General features: G+C 54.3%; 1 protein-coding gene across 14 annotated transcripts in view; it reads left to right on the forward strand.

Moving 5' to 3' along the window:
- The window catches only part of EPS15L1 (epidermal growth factor receptor pathway substrate 15 like 1), a 101,075-nt gene extending 90,948 nt beyond the window's left edge, over positions 1–10,127 (forward strand). For 7 of the 14 annotated variants that reach the window (XM_060008110.1, XM_060008111.2, XM_060008112.2 and 4 more), the window contains 2 exons: positions 3,890–4,095; positions 9,501–10,127. In XM_060008110.1, the coding sequence (XP_059864093.1) occupies positions 3,890–4,095; positions 9,501–9,647 (353 nt within the window). In that variant the 3' untranslated portion in view covers positions 9,648–10,127. Of the gene's footprint in view, positions 1–3,205; positions 3,352–3,889; positions 4,096–9,500 lie in introns of those variants that run through there. The other 7 variants (XM_060008121.2, XM_069540558.1, XM_060008118.2 and 4 more) reach the window with 6 other exon arrangements.
- Positions 10,128–13,952: the final 3,825 nt, after the last annotated feature.

Genomic DNA, 13,952 nt, shown 5'->3' on the forward strand with positions numbered 1-13,952 from the left:
CCCATCACAACCCCATTTCATGGATAAGGAAACTGAGGCTGAGAGAGCAAGGCTGAGTGGGGTGGTGGCCGTGCTTTGCACCGTCTTCCAGGGGCCCACACCCCACTCCCTGCCCAGGGCCGAGCTGGGAGGGCTGAACACAGGCATGGGGAGACAGCGGGTCACAGGCGTTTGAGGTGGAGGTGCCATCTGGGCAGAGGGGCTGTCTGAAAAGAAGCCCGGGGTTGGGGGGTCCTGGGGGGGGAGGGAGGTGCCGCTCAGGCCCTGGAGGGCGGTTGGGGGGTGATGTTGGGAAGGGTTCCGTGTGGGCTGTAGGGCCTTCTGGATTCGCCACAGCGGATGCGGGGCCCCAGGGCAGGGCCGGGCACGGTGGAGCTTGCACGTTAGAAAGCTCCGTTCAGCAGAGGGGTCTAAGCAGCGGGCCCTGCCCTAGGCAGCGGGGACACAGCTGAGGACAGGAGGGCCCTCACCCTCGTGGAGCTCACGTTCTGTTGGGAAAGAGAGAAAATATACAGCAAGTGACATAATAACGACGGAGCGTGACGAGGGCTGCAGAGGTGTCTGAGCCAGAAGTGGGGAGGGCGGCCTCTGTGTGTGCGGCACCCACACGAGGAAGAGCGTTCCAGCCTGGGCAGCAGCAAGCGCAGAGGGCTGCGCTGGGCAGGGGCAGGATGGCCGAGGCTGGGGTGTGTATTCCCAGAGCAGCGGGGAGAGCTCGGCAGTGTCGGGTCAGCTCTGCGTTAAAAGGCCACCTTGCTGGGTGCGGACGGCCCATAGGGTGAGAAGCTGAGAGGGTGAGCAGCCAGTGGCTGTCGCAGGGGTGATTCCCAGGGACCCGGGAGAGGTGAGGACCACTTGCCTGAGGTGGTGGTGCGGCCATGTGGACCAGAGCACCCTGCCTCACGCCCACCCTCCCTCCTGCCCAGGGTGCCCCTGGGCTCCGCCTGGCTGCCCACTGCTCGCAGCTGCGCAGCCTGGAGTTGACACGCTGCGGGGCAGGTCTTGCCCGACCCCTCCCGCCAGAGCTGCACACTCGCCTCTGAAGAGAGGGGAAGGGGTCCGCGGCAACACGGTAGTGCTCTCCGGTCACTGTGGTGCTGGGCCTGGGAGGCCTTGGCTCACCCATCGGCTCGACCCTTGGACCAGGGAGTAGCCTGGTTGTGTAAGGTGGCCTTGGGGGAGGCATTTCTTCAAAGCCAGCACCCAGATCGCCCTGCTCTCTGAAGCCTAGGGGCTGAGGTCCAGGAGGGAGAGGAGGAGGCAGGATAGCCGACAGCAGGGAGAACGTCTCAGGGAGGGGCATTTGGTGCTGGGTGGGGTGGGCCGCCTGAAGTCTGTGGCTCTGTCACAAATAGGAGAGAAGGGACCAGAGGTAGAGAACTCAGCCTGCACAGAAGATGGGTCGTGGGGATCAGCCCCAGGACTTCACCCTGAGAAGCAGTTACCCTGGGGGAGAGAGGCCCTAATTCCTGCTGTGCCGCGGGACTTGGCACCGCCCTTCTGGGGAAGGGCCCCCCACCCCGGGGCTTTGTTGGTGGCTCACCTGGCTTATTGGGCCTCAGGGCTGACTGAACTGATTCGTGGCCACAGGGAGAGGTTGACCGATGTCCCAGCCTACAGCCTCCTCTCCACCCTCCCTTCTTGGTCGGGGTGCATCCTGTCGGAGCCTGGGACAGGCAGTGTGACAGGGAAGGTCAGGCTGCAGTGGGCACACCTTCTGACCCACAGCTCCACCTCCAGAAACGTTTCCTATAAATAAACACACGTGCGTGGGGGTGCTGCTCGTGACAGTGAGAACCTGCAAAGGCCAGGGGTCAGCATTAGGCCACAGGCAAGGGCATAGAGGTGCTCCGCTCTGACCGCAGGAAGCAACAGAGGGCTGGGTGCAGGGCTGCATGTGTCTCAGAGTCCTGGGCAAGCCTCGGGAAGTTAAGACTCTCGGTTTCCTTGAACAAGCGAAAAGAAACCAGCAGCAGCTCTGACGGGAGGGGGCAGCGTGGGGCCTCTGTGTTCCAGCTGTCGGTGGGGGCATCCATGCACTGGCATCCCCCGCCCACCCAGAAGTCCCGATTCAGGTGGGATGGGGTGTGGGGATTTTAACCAGTGCTTCTGGTGGGCTCGGCGCCCATCTCTTCTCCGTGGGCTCTCCCAGGCCGGGACCACGTCACTGGTAACTCGAATTTCTCATGCATGGGTGAAGCTGACAGAGACAGGGTGGCATTTGTACCTTACGGCCACCCAGCTGCTGCGTCGAGTGACAAGTAAATAAACTTGCGTGTCCAGGGGGGGCCTCAGGCCAGGCTCTCACAGGCCCCACACACACTGAGCCCCACTTGCGCAGGCACTGCGGTGCCGGATGCTGAGTGGCCTGGAGTGGGGCGCAGCCCCGTGCAGCCCCGAGGAGCACGCCGTGCACCAGTCACCCAGTCTGACCCCTACCTCTTCGTTCCCACTTCCCAGACAGGAAACTGAGGCCAGCTGGGGCTGAGGGGTTTGTCCTCATCTGGGTCTCAGAACTAAGGGTGACAGAGGCAGGAGTCGTTAGGGACACCTTGAGGCCGTCAGAAATGTGGCCTGGGAAGCAGCGTCAGAGAGGGTGGTTTTGGAGCTGGGCACGGACATGGACGTGCGGGCAGGTGGGGTGGCGGAGGCGAGCAGGGTGAAGAAGGCAGGTGTCCTGGGCTCAGGTGCTACAGGGGTCAGCTGTAGCTCAGGGCCAGGGGCATTCTCTGGACGTGCAGCTGGATGTCCAGGGTCTTCTGTGGAATGTGACCCTCGGCTTTTGGGTTCTTTTTGCGCATTACTTTGAAATTGCAAGAGTAAACATAGGCAGCTCAGTTAACAAATCAGAATCGTGTTAAGTATCCTCGAGCCTCTAGCCCGGGCTTGGACACAGAGCTGCCAGATTGAACGTCTCACCCCCTGGGTTACCCCAGTACCCTGGGCAGCTGTTGGGCAAATGAGTGGCATCAGGCAGGAACCTGGCCTGCAAAACAGGCAGATCCCTGAGGCTCATCACGTGGGCCCCCCGCCCCCTCTTGCCAAGCAGGCCTGGAGAAGGTTCAGGTTCCTAGCGGATTGTTCTGACATATTGGCAGGATTTGTTGGGAGAAGCCACCTGTCCTCAGGCCATACCCCCGAAGCATGGCCTCACAACCTCATTTCCCTCCAATTCTAAACACCTCTCTCCCGCGTCCCCGTGGAGATCTGCCTTGCCGGGACCGGGGCATCCCAGAGCCACCCTCTTGGCAAGAGCCCAGAAAGGCCCAAAGCCTGCCCCTTGGAGCCAAAGGGACAGAAGCGGGAGCTGGAAACGAATTTAAACCCAGGACGGCAGAGTGGGTTTGTCTGGTGAGCTGCCTCCGGACCCTCACGACTAACACGGCTAACTCTGCACACACCACATTGTGAAACTAATCGCCCTGTTTAGTTGCAAGTAATCTCCACCCCCTTTTTTTTAATTGTTGGAAGCTTGCAGTGTATTTTTCTGCTCAGCCATGACTTTTTAAAAACTCAGTGTGATAGTAAATGTGTTGCCATGCTAAAATGAATCACTTTGAAACACGCCTGCATGTGAGCTTTTTAAAGATGATGTAAATTTTAGCTGCGGTGGGAGGGGAGGGGAGGGGGTCATCTGAAGTGGTTTTCTTGTAACGCCCACAAACCATTAAGCCTCCGGGATAAATGGAGAGGAAAGCCAAGATCCACGCAGATTCCCCGGGGTCCGTCCCATGAGCGGCATTCCAGCTCTTTCCAAAGAGGGATAGGGTTTCCCAGGGAGCTGGTGCCCGGCTCTTCAGTCAGGACTCTGTTCTGTCTGTGGTCAGTAACTTGTATTTCTTTTTTTTCTCCTTTTTTTTTTTTTTTTTTCTTCTCCTAAACTTTCCAGGTAAAAGTACACCTGTAAGCCAGCTTGGTTCTGCAGACTTTCCCGAGCCCCCCGATCCATTCCAGCCACTCGGGGCTGACAGCAGTGACCCGTTCCAAAATAAAAAGGGGTTTGGGGACCCGTTTAGTGGAAAAGATCCATTTGCTCCCTCCTCTTCAGCTAAACCTTCTAAAGCCTCCTCCTTGGGCTTTGCAGACTTCACCTCTGTAAGTTAAGTTCTCCGCCTCCGCGCCATTCCCTCCCCTCCCTACGCTTGCAGCTTCTTTGGGGTTATTTCTTTTTTGTCTCTTTCGAATGGCAGACCTCCTCCTGGCTCAAGTCTCCCGGTACCTCACACCATCACCCGTGTTATTTATTCTGTACTGCTGCTTTCTGTAAGAAAAACGGTTTCTCAATAAAAAAAAAAGAGCTCTGGTTTGGATACTCTGTGATAAGGGCACGTTTTCTTCCAGCAGGGTGGCCCAGTATGCCTGTTTTTCTGTCCTTCACGGTAGACTCTTTGTATTAGTTCTGTTGCCCAGAGCCTGTTGTGTTCATTGATTTTTTTGGAAGCCACGACATCAGACGCTTCTGAAGTACGAAAACAAGACTGCTAAAGTTACATTCGGGTCTTGCTGTCCTCAAAAAAGTCTTTGTGGGGGAGTTCTGATGGTCCCACCCAGTGCATTTTGGGCAGCAAGTGCGAATTGAAGGACCCAGCTGGATCACATGAAGGGAAAGCAAATTTGATTTTTTAGAACTTTTATTTCAGTTACCAGCTACAATGAAAACTGAAATGCAACCTAGAACAGCCACTCTGAATCCCCTTCCTTTTGCAGGGAGAAACCCCCAAAACTCAGAAAGCCATTAGCAGAGTTAAGTGCCTTTTTCGAAGCTAATCCAGGGATTTTGAAGGTCTGGTTTTGTGTCTTGGTGTGAAAAAAGATTCCAGATTGTAAAACGCTGTCACATTAGAGTGTTTTCAGTACCCTCATCAGTACCCAGAGATCTTGTTCTCAGAGAGCTTCAGACGTTGTCTTCCCAGAATCAGTTTCACTGTCTGTTGCGCACCTGTGTTTTTTAAAAGGTTTTCTTCCCTCGATTTTGCAGTTTCCTCGTTCGTTGTGAGATGTGTTGTTTATAGATGCTTCCACTCCTAGAATATCCGTCTTAAAGCACGCTCTGCCATATCAGTGCCCAGTGAGCACCCAGTTCCTTTCAGATCCACCTCGCGCACAGCTGTCGTGGCTTATGGAAATCGCCCAAGACGCCGACACATTCCTGGCTCTTGGCGACCTGTAAATATTTTATGACTGCAGTTAGCGGGGTTGTGCTGACGGCCAGGGCACAGTGTGGATATATATACAAGTGGCAACATTGTTAATAAAAGCCAGAAACAAAACCCGCTTTATCTACAGTTTCTTAGATAGCACTGCCTTTATTTTTCAATGGAAAAACTGAAACACTGATGAAAAAAAATAGAGCTATTCACGCATGACTCAGGTACTCTAGGGTAGGGCGGAAGGGTAAGTGGATTTGAATGGCAATTGGAAGAAATGACTGTTCTCTCTCTGAAATGCACAGTTCTATTTCCTGTGCCCACCCCCCCCCACCCCCAGCTGGTTTTTGGAAAATTTTTTTTTTTTAAACCCCAAGATTTCAAGTTATCATTTGACACATCATTTCTGGTCATTCCAGCACAGTTGTTAACATCGATTTTAAAACACCCCTGGGATTTAATCACCCTCAACTGCAGGTGAGGAATTGGATTCTGCCCAGTTTGCAGCCCTGCTGTTTTACGTTTAAAATCACCTTTCCCGCTTCAGACGCCCCAGTCTTTCCAGGGGAAGTCACCTGACTGGGAGATTCAGCCCACTCTAATGGGATGGGATGCATGGGAGGCAGGACACCTAATTGGTTTGGTTTGTCCCCTCAGTCATACCATGGTCCAAAACATGGTCAAAAGTGTCCCACCTCCAGGGACTCAGGATGTCCTTGCGTTTTCATGGCGTCCGGGGGCTCAGTCCATTGGCCGGTGGTTTCTGTGTTCACTGGACCTCAAAGATACATGCCAACTCAAGGCCAAAGTTGGTTCCTCTGGTCTGTGTACTTCAGCTTCCCTGGGTAAATGCAGAGAGGTCTCTAACTGCCCAGCAGCCTGGCAGCGTGACTCTTTCAGATTGGATGTTCTAAGCGTACCATCAGGACATGTTGTTACCCGTGCAAAAGCAGCTTGGTCCGTGTTGGAGTTCAGGGACGCCAGTGTCACAGGTGTACTCAATCCCGCCCCCCTTGGCACCCCAGCTCTGCCACTCTGGAACCCTCTCATTTATAAGCCCCCAGTTTCCATCAGTGGGTTACTTGTGCTTGTAGCGGCTCACAGGAACTCTCTCTGGTATTTCTTTTAAAACAAGCCTTTCTGTCTTAGGTGAACGTGTTTACTAGGAAGTAGTATTTAGAGGTGAGCAAAACAGCGCTTTCTTTTGGGAAGTCTGCATTAAGAGCAGAGCAAATATCAGACGGGATCAGTCACGCTTTGCGTCGTCAAACGAGTCGGATGCTTCCCTGGTGGCGCAGTGGTTGAGGGTCTGCCTGCCGATGCAGGGGACACGGGTTCGTGCCCCGGTCCGGGAAGATCCCACATGCCGCGGATCCCACGTGCATTATCCTGCTATCCTTGCGATAGCAGGATAAGCGAGTTAATGGGAAGTGGCTAGAAGTGTCCCCACGCGTGGTGATGGCAGACGGGTGCACACGTTGATCCCTGGGGAGGAAGGGTGCCGGTGCTTCACGTGCCTCTTCAGAGGCCTCTGAACCTCGGATTTCTGTGGAGAGGCTGCCGAAAACAAACCGCTTAGAGTCCGTCAGGCCCCGGCGCGGGAGGTATCTCGAAAGAGCAGAATGCTCGTGCCCAGCCGGGTCTCGGTTCCTCGACGGCACAAGAGTGAAGCAGAAATCGGAGCTTGCCGTTTACCGAGCAGCTCCTGCACCCTCAGGCGGTCCAGATTCGCGCCGGCGTGTAACGCATCCAGGTCAGAGGACAAGAGCGCGGCCCGGTCAAGGTATCTCCATCGGGGCCGGGGGAAGGATTTTCTGCTGCTCCGAGACACAGAAGGAGCCACAGAGAAGCCCCTTCCTCCAGTATCCCTCAGACATCACAGCCCATTGTGCTCCTCAAGTGCAAGCAGACCACGTGCCTGCTGCGAGTCTCCATCCTGGATCCTAAGCTGGCCTCAAACCAGTCCACTCTGAAGGCATCTAGAACGTTCCTGTCAGCACGTTTACTGTGAACACACAGACTCCTTGAGCAGGAGGCACCCGGGCTGAGCAGGCACCGTGGCGTGGGCCCAGCCTGCCCGTCCCTGGCCACGTGACCTCAGCCAATCCCTTGACCCCTCCGGGCCTTGGTTTTCAGCTTTGGTGTGGACCACCCCGGTCATTACTTGTTGGCCCCTACCCGCCCCCTCCTCTGAGCTGGCAAGGGCGAGGCCCCTGTCAGCCCAGCTGTCCCCTCCCGCTGCTGTCAGCAGCACCGCAGTCATTCCCATCAGCATTTGTTGTTTTTTCCTTGTTTTTCTCCTGAAGAGGTGTTGAAAAATTCCCCAAAGAATACGGTGGGGCGGTGGAGGGGGGAGGGCGATTATCTGTGACCAGTGGTGGAAACACGAGGGGCGGGGACTGGCTTTCAGGAGTCCAACTTGGAGACCCATCAGCCCTCTGAGCATTTTTCTGGGCAGTTTCTCTAGAAAACAAGGACCAGCCTTTGTTCCCGGGGACAGCTCCTCTTCGTGCTGACCCTCACCTGCCCCTGTCTGACTCCCCAGGCAGGTGGAGAGAGGCCTCCCGGGCTGTCCTGCTTCCTCCTTCTCCTCCTCGGGGCCACATCCAGCTCCAGCGCAGCCTCCCCCCACCCAGCCCTTCCCTGCCCCAGTCCCCGCTGTCGGGCCCTGCCTCACCCGCACACTGGCTGTCAGGTCATGAAACATTGAGAAGCTGCCAACCCCATCGCCCCGTTCGCTTGCCCAGGGAGCCTCCTCAGGAGACTCTTAGCTCCCTTCTGGGGCCTGTTAGCCCCTCGAGGTCCGGCCCCTTCCACCCTGTGCTCTTCTGGCAGCACCAAGTTTGAGCACTTGGCGCCCAAGAGCTGGCACCTCACTGGGGATGGTGCCCAGACCTCCAGGGCCTGTCCTGTGCCCTCAACTCTGCAGTTACAGCTGACCACTGCCATCCCCACTGCCCCCCGAACCAGGGAGGAGGTCCAGAGTCCCGAGGGCCCAGGCTCTGCAGCCACCTGCACCTCCACCCCCAGGCCTCAGTGTTCTCAGCTGTCAGCCCACCTCCTGGGTTGCCACTCAGACTGTGTGTGTGTGAAGAAGTAGCCATGAATTCCTGTCTCTGTGCCTTCCGCGGGGCTCCTGGTGGGTCTGCCGGGGCCTCCACAAGAGCCTCTCTCAGGTTGGGATTGTCTGTAGGTCTGTTTGTTCCCGAGTGGCGCCAGGCCCCTCTTTACCTTTGGTGTGTCATCCAGTGCTTAGCAGAGAGCCAGCCAGAGTCAGTGCACGGAAGAGAGACGCTGATCCAGGCAGGCCAGGGGTCCGAATGGGCTGCAGCTCTGCTCGGGGCCAGGGGTGCTGGAGGCCCCTCAACTGGAGGCAGAGTACAGCAACTGGGGGCCTCGGGGGGTTGGGGACCCCCACCAGGGGAAGAGCGTGTGAGGTCTGGCTTTGCTTTTCTTTCCATAGAGCTAAGGTACCCCGAATGGTTTGAATTCACCCATCTCAGGATCAAAACGATTTCTTCCCTTGTTTTAAAAAATGATTCTTTAAAAAGTTGAACCTTTCGGAAAAGGACCCCAAGAATAAAAAACTCCTGGACCAGATGGCGGTGTAAATGCCAGGGCTCCTGTAAACGTCCGAGTACAAGGCGGCTCTGAGCGTCTCCCAGAGCTCCTGGGACTGTGGCTGAGACGGAGATGCTGTGTTTCAGGACCTCATCATCTTGCTTGGCCTCAAGGCCCCTTTACGCGTTTGAGACTCAGAGATCTGTTTGAACCGGAACTCTCCAGCCCCAGCGCCTCTCACCCGGGCATCAAGGCCCGTCGAGGCCCAGGCTCCGTGGGGTTTGCTGTCCCAGCTCCTTGGGGTTCCGCTGACTCTGCTCCCCAGCTGCTTCCAGAGACGCCCCTGCCGTCCCCCGAGAAGAGGCCCCGCGGGCGTGCTGTGGCGGGGAGTCCCTGGAAGTCTCTCAGTGTCCCCGATATCATGCCTGGCTTCCGCCTGCTTCAGGTCCCTGCAGGGACGGGACGGCTGGTTTCTCTGGTGGCAGTTAAGGTCAGACTCAGCCCAGTGTCTCAGTGCATTGACCCCTTCCAGACTGGGGGGCAGGACTGGGGCGTGCGCGTCCCCTCCCCCTCCCCAACCAAGACAAGGGCTTCCGGCGTTTCCTGGTCTTCACCTGCACACCGGGCACCTTCCCGCACACACCCCAGCACTGCGTTTCCCCGCACCCACCCGTCCACCCACGACAGGCCTCCGCCTCCTCGCCCAGCAGCACGCCCCCACCCCTCCCCGCCCCAGCAAGCAGGCAGCCAGCGCCGGGGCCGTGTAACCCACCCTCCGTTTTTCCTTCGCAGTTTGGCAATGAGGAGCAGCAGCTGGCGTGGGCCAAGCGGGAGAGCGAGAAGGCGGAGCAGGAGAGGCTGGCGCGGCTGCGGCGGCAGGAGCAGGAGGACCTCGAGCTGGCCATCGCGCTCAGCAAGGCTGACATGCCCACCGCCTAGGCGCGGGCCCCGTGCTCGCGCCCGCCGGCAGCACGGCCGCGGGCCAGGCTTGCCACAGGCGAGGCCTCGGAAGTCCCTATAGATAGACGCACACTCGGTCTCGGCAGTCCCCGCTTCACGTTGTGACATGTCGCAGCCACTGTTATGTCAAGGGCTCGCTGGTCGGAGGGCCTCGGGCTCTGGGTGGCTCACCCAGGGCACGGAAACACAGCTCATCCCAGTGCAGGAGGCCCGAGGAGACGCCCAAGGATCCATCTCTTCGCTGTGACATCCCCGTCTCCCTCCCGGAACCAGCAGGACGAGCAGAGGAAAGCGCCTGTCTCCTGCCTTTCATCCCCTGCTCACAGCTGGGCAAGTACCAGCGTGCGGGGCGCACCCCACCCCGTCGCCTCCCCGACCTCCCTCTGAGACAGACACCCCGGTGATGTATGCATTCATTGTATAAAATTTAAGTTTGAATGATTAATATAAAATATTTTAATACAAAACAGTAGAATTCTTTTTTTTCCTCTCTCTTTTCCACTTAAACGTTGTTTTCCTTGCATTAACGTTCACACATGATGTCACATGAGGCAGACCAGGCAGAGGTGGAAGACCAGGTCGAACGTTCCCGGTTAAATCCTAAGTGTTTGAGCAGAGAAAGCCAGTTTTGGAAGTTTTCAAGGGTCACCCTGTCCCTCGGGATGCAGCGTGCTTCTGAAATGGTGGGCTGTGACCTCACTGCGACTGGGGCAGGTGGCCCTTTGTCCCAGCAGTGCAGTTTGAAACGAGATTCCTGCATACAGTTCACTGGGGCCTCGTCTGGTCTGCACGAGGGGTGAGGCCGGCAGGGTGGTCTCCACAGAGTCAGCACGCGGGGAGAGCTTTCCACCGGGATGCAGCTGAATTCCCCTAGAACCTTCCAGAAGCTTGGACTTAACCGTTGGGACGACCTCAGGAGTTGATGAGGATATCGCAGATTTGCCCCCTGCTTTGCTTCTCACGTCCCCAGGGAGACGAGACAGCCCCGGCCAACTTCCCTTGGGTAAAGATGATCAAAACTTGTGAGTCTGAGTGGCCTGAACCTCTGACCTTAAAACCATGCAGGAAGGGGGTGAGACACCATTGCCGGGACTTAATTATTTATATTTTATTTATTTACTTTTGGTTGCGTTGGGTCTTCTTTGCTGCATGTGGGCTTTCTATAGTTGCGGCCAGCGGGGGCTACTCTGCATTGCGGTGCCCGGGCCTTTCATTGCAGGGGCTTCTCTTGTTGCAGAGCACGGGCTCTAGGCACACGGGCTTCAGTAGTTGTGGCGCATGGGCTCAGTAGTTGTGGCTCGGGGGCTCTAGAGCGCAGGCTCAGTAGTTGTGGTGCACGGGCTTAGTTGCTCCATGGCATGTGGGATCTTCCCGGACCAGGGCTTGAACCCGTGTCCCCTGCGCTGGCAGGCATATTCTGAAGCACTGTGCCACCAGGGAAGTCCCCAGTTGCCAGGACTTAAAGAGGCCCATAATGTTCCACATCAGAAGGAGCCTTTACTGGAAATGGCAGGGCACGCACAGGCCCTGTTTCTAGGTATCTGTGGCTCTGGTACCTAGAAACCCTTCTCTTGAAAAATTCCTTTTCAGTGTGTGTTCTGGGTCTCTGGGTCCCAGTCTTACCTTCTCCCCTTCCTTCCCCGGCTAGGGCAGGGCTGTTGACAGCCCCCTACCTACCCCAAATGCTTTATCCCGGCCAGGGAATCATTCTGACAGAGGCACTTACTTGCTTGTTTTTGCATTTTAATAAACTTAATTTTTTTAGACCAGTTTTAGATGTGCAGAGAAATCACAAAGATAATACAAAGAGTTCCCATAAACCCCTCACGATTTCCTCTCTTTTTAACATCTTACCTCAGGCTGGTACATTTGTTATTGAAGGAACCCCATATTGAGATATGATTGTTAACTAAAGTCCACACCTGATTCATATCTCCTCAGTTTTTTCCCTAATACCCTTTTTCTGTCCCAGGATCTCACATGGCATTTGGTTGTCATGTCTCCTTAGGTGCCTCTGGACTGAGTTTCTCAGACTTTCCTTGGTTTCGATGACCTTGACAGTTTTGAGGAGTGGTCAGCTGTCTTGTATGTTGTCCCCCATTGAGATCTGTCCATGTTTTTCTCATGGTTAGCCTGGGGTGACGGGTTTGGGGAGGACCTCAGGGGTGAAACGCCCTTCTCATCACATCGTATGGAGTCCATGTCATCAATCGGATTCATCACCATTGATGTTGACCTGCATTACCTGAGGATAGATTGCTTTCGAAAGACAGTTTTTCAGACCCAGGTATGTAGTTTCACAGTCTTGCATCAGACCGATACTCTGTGAGATTGAAAGTAAACCATAAACTGGTGTTTACGACAGATTTAGGGGAATGTAGAGATCAACCAGGACAACCCAAGCCCTTGGTAGTCTTTCTGAGGTCCTGGAGTGGGTGGGCTTCCTCGGTGCCCGTGGAAGGGCCTTGCCTCTCTGCCGTGACGTGGGTCTGGGACCTGGTGCCTGGTGCCGAGGCCTGTGGGCTTCCTAGCCTCTGACGTGCCCCTAATCCTCTCTGGAAGAGCTAGCGGCTCCGGGAACGTGGCTGGAGGTGATCCCTAAGGCTTTTTCTTCCTGCAGTGGAACCATCAGAATAAATCCGAAAGCCCCATGCTGCGTACCCCTACAATTATATCCCTTTGGGGAAGGCACTGACCACGTCACCTCTCTCCGAGGTGGTCACAGGTCCCCATTTGAGCATGTGACCCACACTCTATATTTGGTGAAAACCTCCCGGTTTTCAGAGCATTCAACGTCTGTTATTTTGTTCTACCTCAGAACAACCTTGTAGGTGAGGAGGGTGTGGTGTTAGCCCATTTTCCTGATGGGAAAACTGAGGCTCACTGTCTGCAGTCATTTGCCCAGAGCCCCAAAGCCAGCCAGTGGCTGTAGCTCAGCGTTTTGCTGATCTTTAAAAGATGTATTTCTTGTTGCCTGCTACTTCCTTACATAGCCATTGTACCTAGAAAAGGTACAGAAATTGTCTTTTTGTGTCTTAGAAATGGAAGACCATGCATTGAATTAAGAGCTCTCATCCAAGGGGATGAGATGGGCTTTCGGGCATCTGTGAACCCCTGAATGCACATTTGTGAATCTTTCTTTTTTGGGGGGGGCAGAGGGTATCCATGACTTTTTTATCTGATTTTTAGAGCATCCCAGAACCCTCCCTTAAAAAAAGTTACCAGCCAGTTTTATCAATTTTGTTTATCTTCTCAAAGAACCAGCTTTTAGTTTCATTGATCTTTGCTATTGTTTTCTTCATCTGTGCATTTCTGCTCTGATCTTTATGATTTCCTTCTACTAACTTTAGGTTTTGTTTGTTCTTCTTTCTCTAGTTGCTTTAGGTGTAAGGTTAGGTTGTTTATTTGAGAGTTTTCTTGTTGCTGGAGGTGAGATTGTATTGCTATAGAATTCCCTCTTAGAACTGCTTTTGCTGTGTCCTGTAAGTTTTGTATTGCCGTGTTTTCGTTTTCATTTGTCTCTGGGTATTTTTTTATTTCCTCTTTGATTTCTTCAGCGTTCCATTGGTTGTTTAGTAGCATATTGTTTAACCGCCATGTGCTTGTGTTTTTTACAGTTTTTTTTTTTCCTGTAATTGATTTCTAATCTCATAGTGTTGTGGTTGGAAAAGATGCTTGATATGATTTCAATTTTCTTAAATTTACCAAGGCTTGATTTGTGGTCCAAGATGTGATCTATCCTGGCGAATGTTCCTTGTGCACTTGAGAAGAAAGTGTATTCAGCTGCTTTCGGATGGAATGTCCTATAGATATCAGTTAAATCCATCCAGTCTAATGTGTCATTTAAGGCTGTGTTTCCTTATTAATTTTCTGTTTGGATGATCTATCGGTGTAAGTGGGGTGTTAAAGTCCCCCCCGCAGACAGTTTTAAATCCTGTTTCCTTTTCCCCAGACACACACACACACACACACACACACACACACACACACACACACCTGCTGTGTAAATAACCAGCCTCAAATCCACCAATCCATTTACACTCCCATGGGTTCTCTCAGCCTCTTCCTTGGCAGAGAACATTCACACCCTTTCCTGAAAAACAGAGTATCGAGTTTGAAAAAATGTATCGTGAAAAATCTCCAAGCATAATAGCAGCAAGAAGAGTACAATAAACCCCCAAATACCCATCACCCGGCGTCACTGTCCTCCGAATTTTGCCACCTTCGCTTCACCCATCCATCCCCTTCTTCCTTTTTCCTTCTCTCCACGAACGTGCTTTAAAG

Source organism: Delphinus delphis, chromosome 3 (genome assembly GCF_949987515.2).
Source record: "Delphinus delphis chromosome 3, mDelDel1.2, whole genome shotgun sequence".
Taxonomy (NCBI): domain Eukaryota; kingdom Metazoa; phylum Chordata; class Mammalia; order Artiodactyla; family Delphinidae; genus Delphinus; species Delphinus delphis.